This window comes from Eumetopias jubatus, unplaced genomic scaffold (genome assembly GCF_037043125.1).
Source record: "Eumetopias jubatus isolate StellerSeaLion01/CBP00866 unplaced genomic scaffold, mEumJub1_p1.0 scaffold_13, whole genome shotgun sequence".
Taxonomy (NCBI): domain Eukaryota; kingdom Metazoa; phylum Chordata; class Mammalia; order Carnivora; family Otariidae; genus Eumetopias; species Eumetopias jubatus.
Genome location: NW_028274819.1, coordinates 99,065,689 through 99,090,339, shown reverse-complemented (window position 1 = coordinate 99,090,339; position 24,651 = coordinate 99,065,689). Strand labels below are relative to the sequence as shown.

The following is a 24,651-nucleotide window of genomic DNA, read 5'->3' as shown; positions in this document are numbered from 1 at the left end:
TTCTTTTTAAGGTTACAGGAATACTTGATAAATTTCCTACCTAAAAATTAGAAGAAATCTTTCTATATCAAAAGAACATCAATGGCATGTAAGTGATGGGGAACCTTGTTCCTCAACCCAGCTGTTCTCTCCCTCACTGACCTGCCCTCTGTTGCTCAGTTTCTTTCTGATGCTGACCTTCCAGGGACGAGGAGAACTTCTGTGCCACGGTGCCGAAGGATGGACGTTCCTATTCCCCAACTCTCTTTGCACAGACAGTCCGAGTCCTGAAGAAAATAAATAAGCCCGGGAATATGATTGTGGCTTTCAGCAACTTAGCAGAAAGAATCAAGGTGAGGGGGAGGAGGACTTGTTTATTAACATACTCAATAGAAGTCACTGTGTTGACTCAACTTTTCTCCTGGTTACCCTAATTTCAAGGGTATTGCCTTGAGAAAATATAAACAGATGATTCTTCCTGGTCAGTGAATAACTAGAACTCCTGGTCAGTGAATAACTAGAACTACTTTTTTTGGGTGTTTTTTGTTTTTTGTTTTTAAGTTTTTATTTTGATTCCAGTTAGTTAACATACAGTGTTAGTTTCGGGTATACAATACAGTAAAGAATTCCATACAGCACCATATCCTATCATCTTATCACTACCATATTCTTAATTCTCTTTTCAACGTAAGAGAGAAGAACAGAAAATTGATTTAAGAAGCTTCTACTAGGGGCGCCTGGGTGGCTCAGTCGTTAAGCATCTGCCTTCGGCTCAGGTCACGATCCCAGGGTCCTGGGATCAAGCCCTGCATTGGGCTCCCTGCTCTGCAGGAAGCCTGCTTCTCCCTCTCCCACGCCCTCTGCTTGTGTTCCTGCTCTCGCTGTGTCTCTCTCTGTCAGACAAACAAACAAATAAATAACTAGCTAGCTTCTACCAGAAGAGAAGAATGCACAGACTTCTGTAGACTGTTTCTATGAAATCTTTTCTGCACAGTGTTACCAATAGACTTGAAAACCTAACATTGTTAACGCAGAACTTTTTCAAATAGGATTCAAGATCAGTTGTTTTTAGTCATTTAATTTGTATAGGTTTTCTCTCTTCACTATATTTGTAGTTAGTACTTGGCTTATATGGGCATAGTCCTACATTTTATAGATGAAAATACTATCTTATATTTAGCTAATCCCTTTGGTTGGAGTTTGACAGAGCTCCATTAGTTTCAAAGAAGGAAAAATCATGGCACAGACTCTAATAGAAAACCTTGCTTATTTAAAAAAAGAAAAGAAAACCTTCCTTGTTGACATGCATGTTCCTTTCACTAAACTACTTTTTTTATTGAGTTGGGCTCCATCTTGCCTAGAGCTTAGCCAGATAGGTCCCTGAGGAACTAGAGTCATAGTTAGGGATCAAATGTTGAAGCTACTTTTAAACTCCTCCTATACCTGTTTGTAACATAAAATCAGAAACTGCTTTTCGTACACTGACTACATGAGTGACTCTGCAAATAATTCTCCTACCACCGTCCCCTTTTCAGTGATGACATTTACAGTAGGACTGCTGCCAGGAGGATCTTGTATGTGATGCGTTTCTTTTTTTGTTAACACTTAAACCCATCTTTAGTCATGACTGCCAGCAGCTGAGCCACACTGAAGTTTGGGAATTGGGGTTGAATGCTAAACACATTTTTATAAGATCCTTCTTGGCTCGTTTAGAAAATAAAGCTGAGATTGTCACTGTCACTCTAAAGGGTCCTCAGTGACCTTTTAAGATTATAGTCACTGAATATTTGGGATTCAGCTGCTCTGTGAATTCACCTTAACGACCAGGTGTTTGTGCTTAGTCTCTAGCAGACCTCCAACAACAGGAGGAAGAGACCTATGCAGATGCCTGTGATGAGTTCCTGGATCCCATCATGAGCACACTCATGTCTGACCCTGTGGTGCTGCCATCCTCCAGAGTCACTGTGGATAGATCCACCATTGCCAGACATTTGCTCAGGTATGTTAGCTCCAGAGAGCAGCCCAACCACAGACGTGTGTGTGTTTGCTATCCCTTTCCCCCAGTGTCCTAATACAGTACTATGCACCCAGTAGGTGCTCCATATTGTTGGTTTATTAATGAGTTGGGGAGGCATTTTGAGAGAGGTATATCACTTGAGTGTTAAGGATTTAAACATCCTAAACAAGATACTCTCTTGAGAAATGCTGGCTCTAACCCCCTACCTGTTCCTTCCTTGAGGAAATCATTTCTATCAGATGTTATAAATAATGTCAACCTGAAGACTTGAACTTGTTCTAATTGTATTAAGTTGCAAAAATAGAAATGACAAGTGTTTTGTTTAAGTCGGGTTTTATGCTGTAACCATCGCATATAGGTTAAGCCACCTTCTGCTCCTGCTGTTGTACGCAGCCACGGTAGCCACGGGTCCCGCCGAACCTGCAGGCAGGACCTGCTGCATTAGGTAGAAATGGGTACTGAGTAACTCTTCTGCTTAAAATGAAGTTCTATAAGTTGACCCAGATTTAAGGGAATACTATTTATTAGACACTGCAAAAGGGGATTTTCTACTTCGTGGTATTTGGTATTAAGCATTCACTATACATGTAATGCTGTAGTAGGCGGTCTGTCTTTTCCAAAGTGTCAGTGAAAATTTATATTTTATTGTGGCCTCAGGATACAGACAGAAGATATATCAGCCCTTAAAATATATTATGAACCTTCTTACCTGTCAGGAATCCATAATCTGCATTTACTGATGTAGCACACAGCTGACTAAATCAGGTGTCAATCTACGAGGCTTTATCCCCTAACACCTTAGACTATTTTGAGAGCCTGTCACTAAAACTACCAGCAGCTTTGTACGCTGACGTGTGTGTACAGGCTCTCTGCCTTAGGAAAATCAAGTATCATCTGAATAGCAATGTGGAAATAAAGTTTATTAAGGAGCAGAGAGACCAAGTAGCTAAATAATCTGCAGAAAACCCAGAAACCTCCTGAATCACTCTTTCTCTCATCTCCTCCTTTCTAACCTCAGGTCAGCGCCTGACTCAGACTTACCGTGTGTCGGGCTTCAGTCTCAGAGGGTGACGGGCCCGCTTTTCTAGCTTGGGCTTTGGCTGTTAGAACTTACAGAAATAGTCTACGGCCATACCACCCTGAACGCGCCCGATCTCGTCTGATCTCAGAAGCTAAGCAGGGTCGGGCCTGGTTAGTACTTGGATGGGAGAACTTACAGAAATAACCACTTTCCCTTTCTCTCTTTGTCCCAGTGACCAAACCGATCCCTTTAACCGTAGTCCTCTCACCATGGACCAGATCCGGCCAAATACAGAACTAAAAGAAAAAATCCAACGGTGGCTCGCAGAGAGGAAACAACAACAAAAGGAGCAACTTGAATAAATACTGTGAACTAAACAAACCAAAAACAACCAACTCCAGAATGTAGATAAACAATTGTTTGTGGTTTCTCTTTTTGGTTCTGTTCCTCTTTCTTTTTCTTTCTTTCTTTTTTTTCTTTCTTCCTTTCTTTCACTAAATTAGAGAACTGCTCTTGCTGAAATTAGGACAATTTGGATTTATTCCTAAGAATTTTACAACGCTCTCCTGGCTTGCAGGAAATTAAGCTTATTATAGCAGCACCAAGTTTAGAAATGATCACTCATTTGTACCCTTTGTTCTCTCTTCCTACTCTTCATCCTTTTCCTACCTTAAGTTACATTAACTTCAGCTACTAAAACTTCCTGCCGCCTTACTGTTGCTCTGTCGAGAACTGCTCAAATACCTTTGGTGAGCCCAGCTTTTAAGTATATGATGTCACATATGTCACACATTTCAGTGACAGCTGACACCATCAGAAAGTCCTGTGTCATTGAGGTATTTACTGGCCTTCATGACCCATATGTCAGCCCTTTTCTTGTTACAGTTCTGCTATACTACAGAGTTACCTTTCACACAAAAACAGATACCTTGATGTTTGAGTGGGCTTTGGAATAGAATAGATGAGATTCTCAAAAAGGAATCTTGTGCAGTTTCTGTTGGTAGTTCTTAATTTTGCATTATCTCGTCACTCAGAGATCTGATGGAGGACGCTCTCCCCTGGGGCTGTCATCACCACAAAAAACTTAGCCCCATAATATTTTGTTAGGAGGATTGGTAGGACAAATGTGAATTTTTAAACTTTATTTAGAAAACTCTGAGGTGAAAGAAAAAAGGGAGGCTGTTAGGCCCTCTTTATTTTATGGAAATCTGTTGCTACAAGGACTAGGCTTGAGAGGAAAAGTTAGGGAACAAATATTGTAACCATGAAAGATGTCATTTTAAGACACTATTATCAACAGTATATTTCAGTATATATAGACACCATGTGCATTTTTATATTGGTCTAGTGTAAACTGAGTCCACTTTATATTGTCTCTTCCATGGTAAGATGTATGCGGTGTGTGGCCATGTTTACTGACACTCTAGACAAAATTCTGAGACTATAACATGTATATAGTTAATGTTTGTTTGGGCTTGTGACCTAACTTCCAAGAGCTGCTTCTAATTCAGCCTTAGGTCATCAATTAACAGAGTAGGAATTTGAGCACAACCTTGTCCACAGCCATTTTAAATATCCACATAGCCCCATGTAGTGAGTAGGCGGACGGGCCCCACTTTTGCAAGTTGAGCTTGTGCTCCCTACTCAGTTGAGCAGCTTAACATGCTAAGTGAGGTACATTCTCCTATGGACTATGTTAGCATCCCTGTAAGCCTGAAGATATTGTAAGTGACAAGTGATACGATCTAGAAACAGGGGTTGCTGTTTCATTTTTAACCATGGCCTCTTTCAAGTAAGATGGTAGTTTTAGGATATTCCAACACGAGTTGCTGTAAGCAGTCCTTAATGTGCTTTTGATGGCATCACTCGGAAAACCTCACATCAGAGGGCATCCCACACTAGGTATAAAGTAGATGTTGCCTACTGCTGTGCTTATAAATGAAAAAAGGAGTCTGGGACTCTTAGAAATGCCAGAATGTAAGATAGTAATTCAGTGTGCAACCTGGGCCTTTAAGGCTTGGGTAAACAGGATTTATTTTCTTAAAATGAGCTTCATTTCATATTTATTATCCTCCTTTACTTCTCTGAGAATGAACTGTGTATAAAATAAGCTTCTATCTACTCGCAGTTATCTTCCAAACCCAATCTAATGGGGTGTTTTCATTTTTTTAAAAAGTGGGGAAAAGACCAGAGTTTTATAGGAGAAAATTGGAGGGAAAATGGGCACAAAACCTCAGAAGGCAGCTGTCCCCAGCAGCTCTCTAGTTAACAACCTCCACGCTGCCTCTAGTATCTGTGTCTATATATTCTACTTCTGTGGTTTTCAGATTGTAAGGCTTTTCTGGCAAGCTTTGTTTTCTTTTTTTTTTTCTTTTCCTGAAACTTTTTAATGAATGGCTAGGGCACCATTAATGCTGCTGAGTATCTTTAAACTCATCACAAAGGCAAGTGTATAGCTTAAGGCCACTGTTGGTAAGAAAACCAAGTGTCCTCTGTGCCTTTTTTTCCTTTCCTTGAAGTAATTTAAGAACATCCCAAAAATGAGACTAAAAAATTATCATCTTGGTGTGCACCATGGTGTGTATATGCGCTTGGAAGCTTAAAGAGGTGTTTTGTTATCTGGAACTCAGAAACAGCTCTAAATCTATTAGAGCAGACTTTCTGATATGCCTAGTTTTGTGTGTGGGCTTTGCTGGAGTATGATAGGAAAATGAAGACTCTTTATCAGCTCTGGTATTGCTTACCAAGAGGGTAATAACTAAACTTGGAAAATTATTTAAGTAGGCTTTATCAAGCAATCTTGGTTTGTTGTTTTTTTAATATAGTTTGTAATGGGTATGTAAAAACAAAGAAACATTAAAGGTTTTTTAATGGTGCAGGTGAAGGTGCCAGTTGCTATTTGGTATCAGAGTCTACAAAAGCTTCATTACTTTATTTGATGCAGGTTGCTAAGCAGCCATTGCCCAGAGCTTAAGTCTACTGGGTGCCTTTACAAGCCAGAGAGGCTGATGCTGCACTGTTGATGTCATGTGAGGAAATAATGCACATGCTCTAACTGCTACACAGGAAAACCTAGACAAAGTAAATAAATAAAAAGTAAAAAATAAAATAACAAAAAGATTGATTGAAATAAAATTTGATCAACATAACTGTATTTTGAAACATTCCAGGAAGGTTACTTCTTGTCAAACTTGCCTGGGGGTGTTTGTTCAAAGCTTGTATTTAATAAATGAACACCTGACTTACAACCTTTGTTATCACTTCCTTCATTACAGTATGAAAAGCTAGTGGCAGTTTCAGAAATCCCTCTGAAATTTTAGAGAACTCTGACCTTCACTTCTCTTTAAGATGGTATCAAATGTGGGCCACCTGGCTAAGCTAACCTCCCTCACCAGGCTTCTGGACCCTGGAGTCATCCAGAGGAGTCTTCGGGCATGTTTTTCCCTCATTAGTTCACTTCTGACTTCACTTTTCTTTATCTGGCCTAAACTCCAGGTCTTTCATTTTATTTATTTTTTTTCAGGTCTTTCATTTTAATCATTCACTGTCACATTCCTGTCTTGCCCCTAGTTTCTATACCCCTGCCCTGTAAGACCTCAGTGTAGACTGACCCAGTCATTCCTCTCTGTTCCAGTATCCAAGCTACAGACCACTGCTGGAGAAAAATGACACAATCTTTAGAGTGCTGGGACCACAAATCAGTGGTTGCTAACAGTGCCCAACAACCTGTGTGTCCAGAAATTCAACACCAATCCAAACTTTATGCTTTTTCCACCAGTCTTTCTGACCCTCCCACTTAGCCTTCACTGAAGATCTTGCCTTCCACTTTACTGGAAAGATTAAACAGAGACTTCAGAATTTCCACTTTAAACTTCTCTCCCATCATCCCATCCATGAAAAGGCCCCAAGGTTCCAAGGCTAATCCCCCCCAATCTTCTTTCCTGTCTCTTCAGATATTTTATCAATCCCCCTTCTCTATCTTCAGTGTCTACCCTAAGTTCCACATCCTTATTTGGTTTTATTTGGGAGAGGGGCGCAGAGGGAGAAGGAAAGAATCTTAAGCAGGCTCCACCCAGGTGGAGCGCAATGCTGGGCTCATTTCACAACCCTGAGATCATAACCTGGGGTGGAATCGAGTCAGATGCCTAAGGACTGAGCCACACGAGCGCCCCCTTATTTGGTTTTCTGACACATTCCTTTATAGACATACTTACTCTGGCTTCTATCCTAATTTTCTGAAACTGCTGTAGCTAATATTTCCATATTGGCAAGTTAACTTTCCCAGCCTTAATTTGACTTCTCTGGAGTACTTGGCAGCTGAATCATTCCACTGAAACGATGCTCTTGGATCCTTGATATCACCCCTAATTTTTCTTTCCACCTGACTATCCCATCAGATTTGCTCAGGCTTCTCCAGGGTCCATTACTTGTAATGATGTTTTTCACATCAAATGCCACTTCCCTCGATAATCTTTTCTTCCAGTCATATTAAAATTTCAACCCTGTAGTACAGAGGTGTTCTGTTACACATCTTCTCTAGAAATCTTTACCGATCACCACCACTCCTAATCCCATACGCCCCTTCCCTGTTTACACTGCAACATCTTCAGATCCCAACTCGGCCACTCGCTATGTGGCCATTTATCAATCCCATTCTTAAATGGGTGACACTGCCTAACACAGGCGTTCTTTAAATTTCAAAATGCCTGGCATACTGGAGGCCCTCAGTAAATTTTCTGTTGCTCCCATCTGCGTAATTCCTTGCGACTCACAGGGAATTAGGGGAACTGGACTCCGCTCCCGATACAAGATGCGAGGGAGATCGGAATTAGGAAAGATCACCTAAAGAAAGGCAAAGGACTGAATCACATGACAGGTTATGTGGCGCCTGCTCGGCCCATAACTTTCCATGTTTAGCCTAGGACCCTGTCTGCCTTTATAAGACGATCGTCCTGGCCTAGGAACACCTTAGATATGCCTTCCAGTCCCAACTTCCCACGTTCTCTCAGAAAATCGCCAACACCTGACGCAGAACAGAGCGTGTCCGCGCCACTGCAAGCATGGGAGCCCAGAGCGCATGCGCCCATCCACCGCTCGTCGGCCTTCCGGACCTCCGTGAGCGGCTGCCCCAAGAGATGCCTGTTCCTCCACCGAAGCCCACCGCTCTCCACGTGTTCTCTGACCTCACCCTTTCATCTCCATTTTCTCCTCTGCGACTGAAGAGAATAATTTGGCCAGCTAGATTCCGGAAAGATAACAGGACACCTAAGTACTTTGGACCGGCGCGGAAAGAGGAGGCCTGACCTTGGAAGCGGAACGGGGTCCTGCGGCGGGTCCTTCCGGGGGGTGACATTCAGCGGCCGTCCGGGGCGACGGACCTTCCAGCTTAGAACTATGGCCCAGTTTGTCCGTAACCTCGCGGAGAAGGCCCCGGCGCTGGTGAACGGTGAGCGCGGCGGCGGACTGCCGTGGCGGGAGGGCCTGAGAGGAGGACGCGGGCGGTGGCACCTCGAGGGCCCCGCGGGAGCCGGGGCGGGACGGCCGGTGGGGGGTTAGCGGGGAGGAGGGGCCGGTCTGCGACTCTTCTCTAGCCCTTCCGCCCGCCTGGCCTGCAGCTTGGATTCTCTGTACACCCTAGAAGTTCGGGATTCTAATCGCGACAGCGAAGTAAGGAAGGGGTGTGCGGGAAGGCTGTAGTCGCCCGCCATGACGCCTCCTTAGATGTCGAGGAGTGGGAATATAGAGGGTATGGCCCTGCGGCCAAGCGAGTGAAAGGGAGGGCAGAGGCAAGTGAAAGTACCGTAAATTCGGCCGCATCAGGTTGTCTGGTTCGCAAATGGGGTATCTCGAAGTCTACATACATTTTTAGGGATAGGTATGTTTTTTGAACGTTGACTTTGCCTTCTGGCCTGGCCCGATTATCTAATGGAAATTTTAGGTGGAATTGGACTTTGTGGACGAGTATCTCTGCTCCCGCAAACAGAAAGGGAGGTATGTAAACAGTGATCTTTATCATTCTAGCTTAATATTCATGGAGCTTTTCAGTTTGAAAAAACCGAAGTCTTACTGGCAGACCGCTGTACTTCAGAACAACCCTGAATAGTCACAGCCCTGAGTAGTAGCCTCTTTTGTCAGGAAATATTGCAGTTGTCTGCTAGGTAGCAAGCCATTCCATTTTATTTCCAAAGTGAGATGAAATAAAATGAGGGAAGCGGCTTCACTGGATGTGCTGTATTCTAGTGAGCGGTTGAAGCACAGATCTCTAGATAGCTTTCACCCAGGTTTGATTCTGGAATGGGAATGGAAAGAATTTGCTGGATATGTGTAATATTTTTAACCTATTTTACTATGATTGGTTTCTTATTCATCTTCCTTTGCTCCCATCAGCAGCCAGTGAGTTACAATAAATACAGTAATGCTTGAGTGTCTCCTATACAACCCCACAGTCAACTAATTTACACATTTTCCTAAAGAGCTTAAGTCTGCAGTGTTACTAAGAGCGTCACAGTACCTGTTGTGGTAAAGCTGTACAATTTTACATAAATAAGAGAAGGAATCGCCGCTTCATCCTTTGGACTTTGTGGGTGACTCGAAGCAACATTTTTTTTTTTTAAGTTTGAGGTGGATTTTTTTTTTTCCCCCTGAGCATGGCTTTCACATCTTTCAGGTGGTGGGATTGAAAACTAATTTTAGTAATAAAATCCAAGAAGAGTAATACCAAAAGAAACAAACTCTTTCCTATATTATTTTGGGTTATTAAAACATAACAGTTGTTATTCTTCCAAAACTACTCAAAAAAGAGCTCAGCGAGGGCCAGACTGTTAAATGTGAAATATATTTTGCTTTGTAACATAATTCAGGGTATTAAATTTGAATGTTAAGTATCTAATAAAAATTGGGACACCTGGCTAGCTCAGTCAATGGAGCCTGCAACTCTTGATCTTGGGTTGTGGGTTCAAGCCCCACATTGGGTGTAGAGATTACTTAAAAATAAATTCTTTTTTAAAAAATTACTAATGGGGCACCTGGGTAGTTCAGTCAGTTAAGCGTCTGCCTTCGGCTCAGGTCATGATTTCAGGGTCCTGGGTCAATGAGCCCCATATCGGGCTCCCTGCTCCACGGGAAGCTTGCTTCTCCCTCTCCCTGCTGCTCCCCCTGCCTGTGCGCTCGAGCGCGCGCGCTCGCTCTCTCTCTCTCTCTCTCTCTCTCTCTCTCTCAAATAAATAAATCTTTTAAAAACTGACTATGGGAGCACCTGGCTGGCTCAGTCTGTAGAGCATGACTCTTGATCTCTGGGTCGTGATTTCGAGCCCCATGTTCGGCATAGAGGGTTTTGTTTGTTTGTTTGTTTTAATATAAAATTTAAACAAAAATTACTGTGTCTGTTAATTCCCCTGGGGGCACAAAGAAGGTTACAGAAATAAGTAACTTTATCATTAGACTTCCCCAGAGAGGTCAGAGTCTTAATTTTTTTCCCGTTTACTAAACTTGAGACATTATTGCGATTTTACCAGTCTTTCCATTAATCTCTTTCTGTTCCAGAAGCCCATCCAGGTTCCACATTGTATTGAGTTAATCTCCCTAGTTTCCTCTGATGTATAACACTTTAATGGCAGTTTTTCTTACTTTCCATGACTTTGTCAGTTTTTAAGGTATATATGTAGATACCTCTCTAGGTATCCTATAAAGATGTTCTCCAGTCTGGATTTGTCTGGTGTTTTTCTCAAGATTAGTCTGGAGCTATGGGATTTGAGAAAGAATACCACAAAAGTGAAGTGCTATAATCACATATCAGGATGTACATGATACCCATATAACATCACTGGTGAAATTAGCTTTCATCATTTGGTTATGGTAGTGTTGGTAGGTTGCTCACTGTAAAGTTACTGTTTTTCCCTTCCCATCATCTGTTCTCCAGACGCAAGTACCTAAGTCTAGTCTGTGGTGTGTGTTGAGGGGGCAGGGAGCAGCTGCCGACAGCAGGGATTCCATCTCCTGTAGGAAGGAGTATTTACATATAATTAAATGGAATTCTATGAGAAAGATTTGTTCTTCCCTGTTTGTTTATTCAGTCATGTATGGATTCATGTACATTTATTTCCTACTTCTTACCTCCAATAGTATGTTATTTATTTTGTTCAGATTGTTGCAGCCTTGGCCATTGAGAACTCTTTCAGGTTGGTGCCTCTGTCCATGGACCTACCCCCTTTCTTGTACTACAAAATCTTCAAACTTACGTTACATTTTCCCTGCCCCAGCCTTAGAATCAGCCATTTCTCCAAGGAGCCCTAGTTTTCTTTTGGTGGACAGTGGTACTTTGAAACTAAGATCTAGGCACTGAATATCTTTCCTGCTACTAGACTGCTAGAATACCATTGCTTCTAGGCTCTCTTAAGGGTGTGTGTGGGGGCACCTGGGTGGCTCGGTTGGGCATTTGCCCTTGGCTCGGGTCATGATCCCAGGGTCCGGAGGTCGAGCCCCACGTCGGGCTCCCTGCTCAGCAGTGGAGTCTGCTTCTCCCTCTCCCTCTGCCCCTGCTCCTGTACTTTCTCTCCCTCACTTTGTCTCTGAAGTAAATAAATAAAATCTTTTTAAAAAAGGGTGTGTGTGTGTGTATAGTAACCCATGTATACATATGCATATACATGGTGGGGTTTTTATCTGTCCATCTGTATATATATTAAACTACACATGAGTTCATATGAATGTCTCCAACTCTAATCCAGTACCATGGGATTTATTCTTGCTTCTTTTCTTGCCTGTTTGTAGCTTTCCTCTCCTGCAGTGAGAAACCTGGCTCCCATCATCCACCATTCACTTACTTATGTTTTATTCATCCCTTGTATATATGTAAAGCAGTTTCAAACTTTTTAGCCTGTACTCCCTGGAAAACAAATTTGCCAACTAAAGTATAGTGTTTGTGTACAGTGTACTGGGTTGTTTTTTTTTTTTTTAAAGAATGAAATATGTGTTGAAGATAATTGTAAAGACAGTTACACAAGATTTTGTACTCTAATAGCCCCATCTTACAGGTACTGTCAGTTCTATGTGGAACTATCTGTGAAAGCCTTGTGCCTGCTTAAAGATTTACCCATGGCCCTAAGCACAAAGGATGATGCAGATAGTAATTCTAAGAGTAGTCAGAGTGGGCACAAGCTTGAGCAGCGGGGAGGGGCAGAGGGAGAAGCCGATTTCCGGCTGAGCAGGGAGCCCAATGCAGGATCCCAGAACCCTGGGATCATAACCTGAGCCGAAGGCAGACGCTTAGCCACATGAGCCACCCAGGTGCCCCCCATCTTCGAATAGTAGGCAGTTTATGGATGTTCATGCAAGTGTGCTGTTTTTATTACGTTTGTCTTGTAGCTTTTTTTATGAAATGCCTTTCTCAGGATGCCTGGGTGGCTCAGTCAGTTAAGCATCTGCCTTGGGCTCAGGTCATGATCCCAGGGTCCTGGGATCAAGTCCCACATCTGGCTCCTTGCTCAGCAGGGAGTCTGCTTCTCCCTCTCCCTCTGCTGCTCCCCCTGCTTGTGCTCTGTTGCTCTCTGTCAAATAAATAAAAATCTTTTTTAAAAATTAAAAAAATAAAGTTAAATGCCTTTCTCTTGCTGAAATCACTACCATAATCTTACATCTACCCTGGTTATTAAGAATTTTTTTTTCTCTGAAATAGTAACTACCTTGAGGAATTTCAGCATAGGAATAGATTTGAGTTTGGCTGCTCTGAACAATACGTGTAGGTTTTATTATTATTATTTGTGTTGTTTTGAAGGAGGAGCAGCTGGGCTTCTGTTAAAGAAAGATTTAATCCACATATTGATGAGGATACCAAAAATGGGCCTTTAATTGGTATAATTCCATCTGGATTTGTAGCCAACAATGTGACAAGTTTTAATCTTATTCTTAAGGATGCCGTTCTATGTAGCTCCTTCCCTCCCCTTCTGCACTTTTTGCCTCCAAATTTTCTGCTCTCTCTACCAAGAAAATTTGGTTACATTGCTGCTGTTTTCTTGCTTCTGAATCCCAACTTCTCGCAACTTTAACAGTTAACTAGATTTGCCATTCATAAATGAAGTAACAGTACTAGCTGGCCACTAGTGAAGTCCTGACATAATTGAATGTGCTTATAGCTTCCTGCCTGATTGAACGTCCCTGTGACACAGGTGTTCTGCATCTTTAAAAGCCTCTTGTTACCAGGGAGCAGCTTTGACTTTTCACACCGGGTGCACATTTGGTACAAGCAGTGAATGAATGTGATGCATGAATAAATATTTGTGTCCAGCCCACACATCTGCTTCTTTCGGTCTCTAGTGAGTTCATCCTGGTTTTTTGTTTTGTTTTGTTTTGTTTTGTTTTGTTTTCCAGCTGCTGTGACTTACTCAAAGCCTCGACTGGCCACATTTTGGCACTATGCCAAGGTTGAGCTGGTTCCTCCAACCCCTGCTGAGATCCCTACAGCTATTCAGAGCCTGAAAAAAATAGTCAAGAGTGCTCAAACTGGTAGCTTCAAACAGCTCACAGTTAAGGTAACTATGGGCTAAATGAAAACGTATGTGCATAACAGAAAATGTCTTCCCTTGGGATTTTTCTGATTGTTTTGATTAATATATGTATTTTCCAGTGAGGCTGAAACCTACATGAGAGATAATCTCTTTCTTGACTGCTGAGAAAGATATTTACCTTTCTAATTTTGTCTTCGGGGTTGAAATAATTCAGCTATTTTATGTCTTCGTTTCCTATTAGTCTTATAACAAAGAAAGGAGCATTTTTACTGGGCAGCTTTTTTTTTCCTTTCCTATTTTGGTTAGTATATTAAAAGAGGGTGGCTTACTTTGCTGATTCTATACTTTTTTTCATCTGTAGGCCTGGAAATACTCCCAGTTTAGCCAAAAGAGCTCTTGGACTATCAGGCGGCTAACACATGAAGATAAAAATACCAAAACCTAGCAAGCATATCATGTAATATGAAGGGTTACTGAATTGCATTAAGATAAAATCTAAAGACTATAAGAATTGGAACTTGGATTTTATGTTTGCTTGCTTGAGTCAAACACAGGATACAAAAAGCCTAAATAAATTAAATTGTTACTGACTTTAGAATCTACATCCTGGAAAATACAGTTATTCTAGTTTGAAGGGGAAAATTAAAATTCACATCCAGGTGCTAAAAGGAAAAGGCCCAGTTTTGTTGTAGAGGGGTACTGTTTTCAACTAGAGTTTCAAGATCCATAGTTGCACTTGGATGCAACATTGCTTTTTGGAACCAATCATTTGCTTTTTCTCTCAGGGCAGTAAAATATTGATCTGTGAAACTGAGTCATTATTGAATACTTGGAAAGAGTTAAGCCACATAATAAATGAATAAAGGGGAAGACAGAGCTCTTCATCTCTCAACAAATTCTCTTCGGCCAGACAGAAATGTCTATTCAGAGACTTACGTTCCTATCGCTGTCCTTTCACATGAATGCCCTGTCCAAATGTGTCAGCTCTTTCCAGGTTGTGGGTTGTTTTCGGGCTCCTAAAGTGTCTCATAAACTAATAATGAAAGGGTTAAGTCAGTTCAGGTCTTTAAAGAATGCTTTGAAAGGATTTATAAGCTCTGGACTACTTAGCTTACATAATTGAAAGTTCAAGTGTTTCCCAGCAGTTGAACAAAGTTAGCATCAGTAAATCTTGACTTTGGCTAAATGAGTAGCATCCTTATATTGTCTGTTACTTAATCCTGGAGAAGAATACTTTTAAATATGTAAGGAAAAAAATGTACATTAAAATTTGTGCTGCTTTTTTCAGGAAGCTCTGCTGAATGGTTTGGTGGCCACCGAGGTGTGGATGTGGTTTTATGTCGGCGAGATCATAGGCAAGCGTGGCCTCATTGGCTATAATGTTTGAAGACCAATCTTTAACATCTGTTTATATGTGGCTTATTATCTGAGTGTTCTTGGACCATGTGTGATCAGACTGGTATTTGAATAAAAGAAGATAATGTATCAAAATCAATGTTTTCTCTATCAGATGCTACATGGATCACAGTTTCTCTTGATAATAAGATGAGTTGTCTTCCTTTAATACATTAATAAAGCTCTAAGGGCATGTCTTTTGCTTAGCCTAAAATTGGAGAGGATATATGTGAATATACCAGTCTGGCAAATACATTCATGAGGATAACATTCTAATTTGAAGGTTTGAAATACATGATAAATTTATTTGATTTCCAGAATAGTCAGGAGAAAGGTCTTAGGAAAACTAGGACTTGCTACAGTAGGAAAAATAGTAATACCACATGCCAAATTGATACAGTTAAATCATGTCCATAATATAAAGAATGAAATTTGGATGGTTTCTTTTTGCTAGAATCAGAGATAGACTTTGATAACACCTGCATTTACAAATGTTAGAGTACTTGGTGGTATTCTAAGTAAGTATCTTTATACCATCTTTAACACCAGGACAGAGCTACTGAGAGCCACCACCTCCTTTTTAAATATAATTTTGATGTGTGTGATATTATTAATCTATTCAGTGCATGATTTTTGGAGCCTGTCTTTACAAAAATAAAATACTCTATGGATATTTAAATAGTTATAAATTTAGTATCCTCCATGGTTCTAACGAGTACCATTATGTCCTGAAATAAATAGAAATGCTTGCTCTCAGTCTGTCTTCTTGAGCTGTTAATTTATTGAGGATGTGGGAGAGACTTAATCATTCATTGGCTTTTCTGGGGATTTTACCATCTTTGAATGGTTTATTGGTATATTTCTAAATCCATTGTAACTCCCGCAGCCATTGCAAAACATGCATTACCAGCTGATGATAACCAAAAGCTAAATGCGTATTGGAAAAGAATCATGGCTCACAGTAGAGTATTAATACTTTAGTAGTATTGAATATTTATCCGGTCAGTCCCAAATTTATCCACTGCACTTAGAAAACCAGTGCTTTAGCTTAGTCAAGGGCAGTTTTCCTACGCGATCAGCAGGAAAGTCTCCACAGAGACTGCAGCTCTTCTGAAATGAAGTCATGCCTAACTTAACTGCTTCTCGCGGTAATCACAGGTGGTCAAAACTGAAACTACCCCTTCAAAAGGCATTCAGTAACTTAAAATACGCATAGCAAAAGACAAAATTACTGACTACTACAGTCATGGTGATCTTTGGGAGTTTTTCCATTTCATACAGTGAGTACTAAAATTAAATTTAGGGGCACCTGGGTGGCTCAGTCGTTAAGCGTCTGCCTTCAGCTCAGGTCATGGTCCCGGGGTCCTGGGATCGAGCCCAACATCGGCTCTCTGCTCAGCGGGAAGCCTGCTTCTCCCTCTCCCACTCCCCCCTGCTTGTATTATTCCCTCTGTGTCTCTCTGTCAAAATAAATAAAACCTTTAAAAAAAATTAACAAATTTAAAGGTATGAGATCAGCTAGCACTAATAACCTACAAGGCCTAGTTGATTCATGACATGTATTTTTTTTTTCTTGTAACCATCTGGTCACCCCCAGAAGGTCCTCAAAATAAACATTTACTATTCACTTCACTGCAACTTCCTTCTCTGCCATCCAGCACACCTCCAATGTGTGGTGCCCAATAGTGTATGTACAGTATTTTCTTAGGTTAAAATAGCAGTGGGCTTCTTGAAGTGGCAACTTCACCTCACTAGCCAGTTACCTTTTGCCCTCCTGACCCCCAAATGTCTCGCAGTGAAGAACTGTTGAGGCTGGCTTTCACTGAATTTGTGGGTGCCAAGTGTCTGCCAATGACAACTTCAGCATCCCTCAGATACTCTCTGCATGCATCCTAAAGCCAGGCACTATTTAGAGACACTCATGAACAAGACTGAACGTTACCTGTTCCGGGGTTTGGTCTGGTGAGACACATAATTAAGGATGCAGTTAAAACAACGTGAGAAGTGTTACAATGAGGGAAGTGGAAGGTATGCTTGAAAGAGTCTAACCCAGACTTGAGGGTTCAAGGGGGGAGGCTGTCAGAGGAACCAATATCCAAAGTAAACCGGAAAAGTAAGAGGTAGCCAAGAATGGGACATGGTACACTGGGCAGATAGAACAGCCTGTGTAAAGGCTGTTACTCAGGGGCGCCTGGGTGGCTCAGTCGGTTAAGCGTCTGCCTTCGGCTCTGGTCATGATCCCAGGGTCCTGGGATCGAGCCCCATGTCAGGCTCCCTGCTCAGCGGGGAGCCTGCTTCTCCCTCTGCCTCTGCCGATCCCCCTGCTTGAGCTTGCTCTTTCTCCCTCAAAATCTTTTTTAAAATAAACATTCAGAGTCTTTATATGAGGCTTTCATTTTAAGATCACATTGAATGTGAAACTGTCCACATTGTACACTTAATTCTTTGTTCTATACGCTGCACACACTCCTTGGATAACAGTTTCTCCTTTCTTTTCCACTCCTTACATACCTGAGTTTCTTCTGCCCTGATTTCTAAGGATAGCTCAATGCAATTTACTTTCTTCATATTTCATATTTGTACAGCACTTCACATCTTCAAAGCACTTGCACTATCTCATTTTGCCTTCGACTCCCCTGAGGTATGTGGCGTAAATGGTAGACCCATTTAAGAGGAATTAAGCATCAAGAAACATTAAGTGATTTGGCGAGGATCCCATGAGTAATAAGTGGCACCCCAAATTGGGCCCAGGTAATGACCCCATGTTGTAGTCTGTGCCCTAACTGTATGCTAGATCCTGTATTGTATTTTCACAGTTTCAGTCTATATTAATGTTCTGTCTATTCTCACGCCTATTTTGCCCTACTACCAAGCTACTAAAGCTTTATTGTTGCATCCATTGCCATCCCACCTAATCTTACGTGAGGTGGTATCTAGCTTTGTGAGACTTAGTGTTTCCTAAGTGTAGTTTTTATTTCTACCAGAAGTGAATGGGTCCAGTTGTCATCACCCAAGATAACCACAGTGCAGTTCCACCAGAGATTCCTGTAGCAGGGAACTCACACTGACCCTCGTAGCTACTACTACGAAAATATTGCCATGGAAGACCCTTGACGATCTGCCTGCAGCCTTGCCTTCACCTCTGCTGCTATCAGCCTTTGCTCCAGACACACAATTTCCAACTAGTCCCCATAAAAGCCAATCTCATCGCATTATTACCCACTATCCCTGATTGTTGCAGTTCATCAGTCACCAAACCATTCTTATTTCATTTTTTTTTTAAGATTTTATTTATTTGAGGGGCGCCTGAGTGGCTCAGTCGTTGAGCGTCTGCCTTCAGCTCAGGTCGAGGTCCAGGGGTCCTGGGATCAAGCCCTGCATCGGGCTCCCTGCTCGGCGGGAAGCCTGCTTCTCCCTCTCCCACTCCCCCTGCTCATGTTCCCTCTCTCATTGTGTCTCTTGTCAAATAAAGTCTTTAAAACAAAAAAAAGATTTATTTGAACGAGTTCAGGTAAGCGGTGGGGGAGGGGGCGCGGCAGAGAGAGGGAATCTTCAAGCAGACTCCCCGCTGACAGCAGAGCCCGACTCCCTGTCAGGGCTCGATCTCACGACCCCTGAGACCGTGACCTGAGCCAAAAACAAGAGTTGGACACTTTATCAAACTGAGCCACCCAGGGGCCCCAACCATTCTTTCTTTCCTTTTTTTTTTAAGATTTTATTTATTCATTTGACAGAGAGGGAACACAAGCAGGGGGACTGGGAAAGGGAGAAGCAGCCTCCCCACTGAGCAGGGGGCCCAATGCGGGGCTCGATCCCAGGACCCTGGGATCATGACATGAGCCGAAGGCAAGACGCTTAACCGACTGAGCCACCCAGGCGTCACCATTCTTTTATTTCTTGACAATTTTTTTCTCCCAGCTCACTATCACTCTACAAAACTACTTACATCTTAATAATTGGCAATTTCAACATACACATGGATCAGTGGTTTTCCAAGTGTGGTTCCTGGACCACAGCAGCAGCATCACTAGGAAACTTAGAAATGAAAATTCTCACACTCAGAGCTACAAACTCGAGGTAGGATCTGGCAATCTGTGTTTTTTGTTTTTTTTTTTTAAGATTTTATTTATTTATTTGAGAGAGCACATGAGAGAGGGGAGGGTCAGAGGGAGAAGCAGACTCCCCGCCAAGCAGGGAGCCCGACGCGGGACTCGATCCAGGGACTCCAGGATCATGACCTGAGCTGAAGGCAGTCGCTTAACCAACTGAGCCACCCAGGCGCCCTGGCAATCTGTGTTTTAACTGGTTCTCCATGTGATTCTGACACATGCTAAAGTTTGAAAACCACTGACACAAATGATCCAACAAACGAACCTCTTGGTTCCTGTTAAAGTCCATTGATTAGATCTTTCACCTTCCTTGGGCTCTCATTCCCATTCATTACCAGTCTTTTCAACCACTCCATAGATTGAAGTTCATGCCTCCCTCTCTCTGACTGCCTATATCTTGCCCAGCCATTTCATCTAATACATTAATTTGGAGTCACTGTGACCATCAATAAATGGATTCTACCATCTCCCTCACCACCCTGATGTCCTCCTTTCCTTCCTTACCCGACTTATATTCCATGTTCAGTCATGATCACTCTCGTGAATATACCCCCAACATCCTTGCCTCGCACTCACTTTGTTGCACTCATTTGCCAGACCGCATCCTTGGCTAAGTCTACAGTACGCTCTGCACTTGCACCCATGTAGTTGGAGAGAATAAGTTGGTTAGTCTCACTGCAATAATAGAAATTCCTGAGCAGAACTTTAAGAAAGCATTTAATACTACCTGACAAGCATATTTTTATTCCTTCGAGCCATGATTATTTCTGTCAACAGATGACCTTTCTTCCTACTTTTGGAGAACTTCCATTGACTCCCACAACATTGTCTACTCACCACTATCTGCACCCATGTGTATACTCCACCTTGCCTGTACTGGGTTCTTCATGCTCCTTTTTATTTATTTATTTATTTAAATATTTTATTTTCAAGTAATCTCTACACTTTAAAGATTTTATTTTCAAGTTATCTCTACACCCCATATGGGGCTCGAACTCACAACTCCAAGATCATGACTTGCATGCTCGATGGACTGAGCCAGCCAGTCACCCCGTTCATTCTCCTTTTTAAAGCCATTCTCTCCACTCAGTGTCTTTGTGCCATGACTTTTCCCCTTTCCTACACCATTACTTTTCTTCCCTACTCTATTGTTCCTATGAGCGTATACACCTGCTATTACCTAGCCCATCTTTTACTAAACCAGCTCCCTTTTGCAGCAAAACACCTCAAAAGTTGCCAATACTCAGGACACCTGGGTGGTGGTTTTGGCTCAGGTTGTGATCTCAGGGTTCTGAGATGGAGCCCCAAGTTGGGCTCCCCACTCAGCACAGTCTGCTTGGGATTCTCTCCCTTTCCCTCTCCCTCCCCCCTCTGCCCCTCTCCTCTCTCTTAGATAAGTAAATAAAATCTTAAAAAATAATAATAGTAAATTTTAAAAATGTTTTAAGACTCTCCTTCTGCCCCTCCCCCACTTGTGTGCACATGCTCTCTCAAATAAATAAAAATCTTTTTAAAAACTAATAAAAATAAAATAAAATTTTTAAAAAGTTACCAATACTCGGGGCGCCTGGGTGGCTCAGTTGGTTAAGCGACTGCCTTCAGCCCAGGCCATGATCCTGGAGTCCCGGGATCGAGTCCCACATCGGGCTCCCTGCTCAGCGGGGGGTCTGCCTCTCCCTCTGACCCTCTTCCGTCTCATGCTCTCTGTCTCTCATTCTCTCTCTCTCAAATAAATAAATAAAATCTTTAAGAAAAAAAGAAGTTACCAATACTCACTGTCTCCAATTCCTGTTCTCTCGTGAACCCACTCCAGTCAGGTGCTCATTCCTACCACTTCACCGGAACTGCTCTCCTTACACATGAAATGCAAGAGTCCATTCTCAATCCTCATTTTGTGTGAACTTTTCAGCAGTATTTGACTCCCCTGACTATCTCTTCCTGCTTGATGCGCTTTATGATACACTTGACTTCCAGAGCTTTCCTGTGGCCCTCCTTCTTCCTTACTTTTTTTCACTTCTCAGATTCCTGTTCTGGTTCCTCCTTTCTCTGGCTTTTTATCTTTGGAATATCAGAGATAAGGCTCAGTCCTTCCTCTATCTGTATTCATTCCATGGGTGATCTCATCCAGCCTCATGGTTTTAAATAACATTGATGCACTGATGACTCTCAAATTTATCTCCAGTTCCTACCTCTCCCCTGAACTCTAAACATATATGCAACTGCCCCTTTGATATCTCCACAACCTGCACTTCTTTTTTTTTTTTTTAAGATTTTATTTATTTATTTGAGAGAAAGCTAGAGATCATGAGCAGGGGGGAAGGGTAGAGGGAGAAGCAGACTCCCTGCTGAGCAGGGAGCCTAATGCAGGACTCCATCCCGGGACCCTGGTATTGAGACCTGAGCCGAAGGCAGTCACTTCATTGAGGGCGCCCAGGCGCCCCTCCTGCACTTCTTTAATAGACATCTCAGACTTATGTCCAAAATCGAACTCTTGATTTTCTTCCACAACCCCACCAGAAACCCGTTCCACAGTTTTCTCCCTCTCAGCTGTTGGCGACTCCATGCTTCCAGTTGCTCAAGCTAAAAACCTTTGGAGTCATCCTTGACTCCTAGTCTCCTATATCAATCCATCAAGAAGTTCTGTCGGTTCTACCTTCAAAATATATCCAGAATCTGACCCCCCCTTTTTTTTTATCACCTCCCCTAACACCAAGGCACTACCGTCTCTCACCCGGATTGCTGGAATGATCTCTTAAATGGCCTCCTGCTTACAAGCTTGCCTGTCTACAGTCATTCAGAGCGATCCCATCAAAATGTAAGTCACTATGTCAGTCCTCTGCTCAGAAGCCTTCAGTGGTTCTCACCTTACTCAAATTCAAAGCTAAAATCTTTACAGTGGACCACAAGGCCCAACAAGATCTGGCTTTCTATTTTGTGTGTGACATCACCTTCCCACACTCTTCCCCTCCCTTTGTCCTCCTGCTTCGTGGTTCTCCTTACTCTTCTTCAAACCCGCCTGCCTCAGCACTGGCTGGTCCCTAGGCTTGAAATGCTCTTCCCTGACATATCCCTGGGGCTGGTGCCTCTCTTCATTCAGGGTTTTCACTGTGGGCTTCCCCAACCACCCTAATTGCAATTCCAAGAAACCTCTCTCCAAATACTCTTTTTTTCTGCTTTTCCCCCCAAATTTCCCAAAATCAACTTCTAACATTTCTTATGACTTACTGATTATGCTTATTGTTTAATCGTTTTACCTTACAAAATAAATGCAATGCCCCCAAAGGCAGAGGTGTCTAAAAATCTGCCTGGGTGGCTCAGTCGGTTAAGCGTCTGACTTCTGCTCAGGCCACGATCCCAGGGTCCTGGGATCGAGTCCTGCATCAGGCTCCTTGTTCAGCGGGGAGCCTGCTTCTCCCTCTCCCTCTGCCTGCCGCCCCCCTGCATGTGCTCTCTCTCTCTCTTTCTGACAAATAAATAAATAAAATAGTTTTAAAAAAATCTGTTTTGTTCCCTGATATATTCCAAGCTCCAAGCACACAGAAGTCACTCAATACAGATGTGGTGAATAAACTGCCCTTTAATGATTTCATACCTTTATAAACTGCTGTCCCCTCTGCCTTCATCCTGGCTGGCTCTATCTACCTGGCACATCCCTGTTTCACTTGGAGAAGTCTCTTCCGATTTTCCTAAACTGCTTTCTTTTGCCCTTCTGTTGGGCCTCTTCTAACACCTCTCATTGTACTCTAATGATACATTTACTTTTGTTTCTTTCCCTGACTAAACTGTAAGCTTTTTAAGGAAGGTACAATACCTAACTCACCTTGGCAATCCTAGCCTATCACATAATCTATCCAGCTTGTATATAGTAGGTTTTCAAACAACGAAACAACCAACTGTCCTTACTGTGTTTGGTACGGGGTTGGTACACAGCAGAGTTTGGTGGCAGTTTGCCACAGAGGGAGATGCAGGCCTGGGGGACTCATTTCCTGGAGGCCTGCAGCCTGGGACTGCTCCAGAGCTGATGGCAGCTGAGTCACTCCTGCAGCTCAGTCTCTAACTCTGAAACAGAGATTGGGATCCCTGATTAACAGGCCTTTCCTGTACAAAGTGAGTGTGGGGCTGCCTTTGCATAAGGCCTGGCAGGGAAGAATGAGCTGGTAGGCAGCGGAAGAGCTTTTGTAGAAGACCTCGCTTGAAATCTGAAAATCCCAGAAATTCCTTAGGAACTGACCATCTTAACTCCCTCTTCCTTTGCCAAGACTACATTTCAGGATTTATATCCGTAGTAGAACTGAAAGAAGTACATCAGATGCAGGTTTATAACCCCACACTTTCCCTCCTTGGATTTACACATGCGACCTATGGATGGGTTTTTGTAAGAATTATATGTTGGATGCTTACACAAAGTAGGCAAGGTGATCTTTAGAGGCTCTGAGTTTTAATGCATTCCAGTGTTGTCAAATCCAAAAGCAATTAAAACGCTGTTGTGTGGTTTTGAATTATAGCCTACTTGTTAAAATAGCTATCGTTTCCCCTAAGGACAGCTGCATTTTTACCTTGATGTCATCTCACTCTGGGTCTCAAGGGGGTAGGGAACTTAATAGAACAAGTGAATAAATATAGTTTTGAGATAACAGTGAATTCTAAGGTGATGATAGGAAATTAGTTACCAATTTTAGTGACCTTCCAGTGGAGTAACGGGATGAAAGCCACGTAAGTCCAGGATGGGTTAAACAAACAAGTCATATCAGCCAAATACATATTAAGTCAGAAGTGGTGTTTTGGTCATCACCGCTTGACCTTGGACCCTGTGAGGGTTTTGTCTGCCTTGATTATGCTAGTAGAAAGAAGCATCCTTTATTAGGTAATGCCCGTGTTACTACTTCATGGGGGAAACTATTATCCACTTCACCCAAGGCTCCAGATTTCACCCCCACTGCACTGAGGCTACATACTGAAGCCAAATGGCCCTTGATTTGGGACTTTGTTTGCTCTACCATCACCATCTGACTCACCACCCCAGAAGAAAGCTGCCAATAAAGACTCAGTAATAACCTCACAGAGTTATCGGTGCAAAGAACACAAATTGGCGACAAAACCCATCTCTTATCTCTCTTAAGACGGTATCTATCAGGGGCCCCTGGCTGGCTCAGTGGGTTAAGCGTCTGCCTTCAGCTCAGGTCATGATCCCGGAGTTCTGGGATCGAGCCCCACATTGGGCTCCCTGCTCAGTGGGGAGTCTGCTTCTCCCTCTGCCCCTCACCCTGCTCGTGCTCTCTCTCGCTCGCTCGCTCTCTCTCTCAAATAAATAAAATTTTTTTAAAAAGATGGTATCTGTCACTGTACGTTTTCCTTATTTTTTTTTAAAGATTTTATTTATTTATTTGACAGAGAGACAGCGAGAGAGGGAACACAAGCAGGGGAAGCGGGAAAGGGAGAAGCAGGCTTCCCGCAGAGCAGGGAGCCTGATGCGGGGCTCAACCCCAGGACCCTGAGAGGAAGGCAGATGCTTAACGACAGAGCCACCCAGGCACCCCCACGTTTTCCTTATTTATCCATCTCTGAGACAGCAAAGACCTCCTGCAGGTTAACAGATGCCACCCGCCCTAGAAGATTTGAAACAAAATG

At 42.6% G+C, this 24,651-nt stretch overlaps 2 protein-coding genes across 2 annotated transcripts in view; both read left to right on the top strand.

Moving 5' to 3' along the window:
- UBE4A (ubiquitination factor E4A) overlaps nucleotides 1–6,265 on the top strand; it is a 37,152-nt gene extending 30,887 nt beyond the window's left edge. The window contains exons 18-20 of the mRNA XM_028105784.2: nucleotides 185–332; nucleotides 1,821–1,978; nucleotides 3,250–6,265. Coding sequence (XP_027961585.1) covers nucleotides 185–332; nucleotides 1,821–1,978; nucleotides 3,250–3,379 — 436 coding nt within the window. The 3' untranslated portion in view covers nucleotides 3,380–6,265. The remainder of the gene's footprint in view (nucleotides 1–184; nucleotides 333–1,820; nucleotides 1,979–3,249) is intronic.
- Nucleotides 6,266–8,152: 1,887 nt separating this feature from the next.
- Nucleotides 8,153–15,670, top strand: ATP5MG (ATP synthase membrane subunit g). Its single transcript, XM_028105995.2, has 3 exons — nucleotides 8,153–8,463; nucleotides 13,383–13,543; nucleotides 14,808–15,670. Exons 1-3 carry the CDS (start codon nucleotides 8,412–8,414, stop codon nucleotides 14,904–14,906), a joined length of 312 nt encoding a protein of 103 aa, XP_027961796.1. The 5' UTR covers nucleotides 8,153–8,411; the 3' UTR covers nucleotides 14,907–15,670.
- The last annotated feature ends 8,981 nt before the right edge of the window (nucleotides 15,671–24,651 follow it).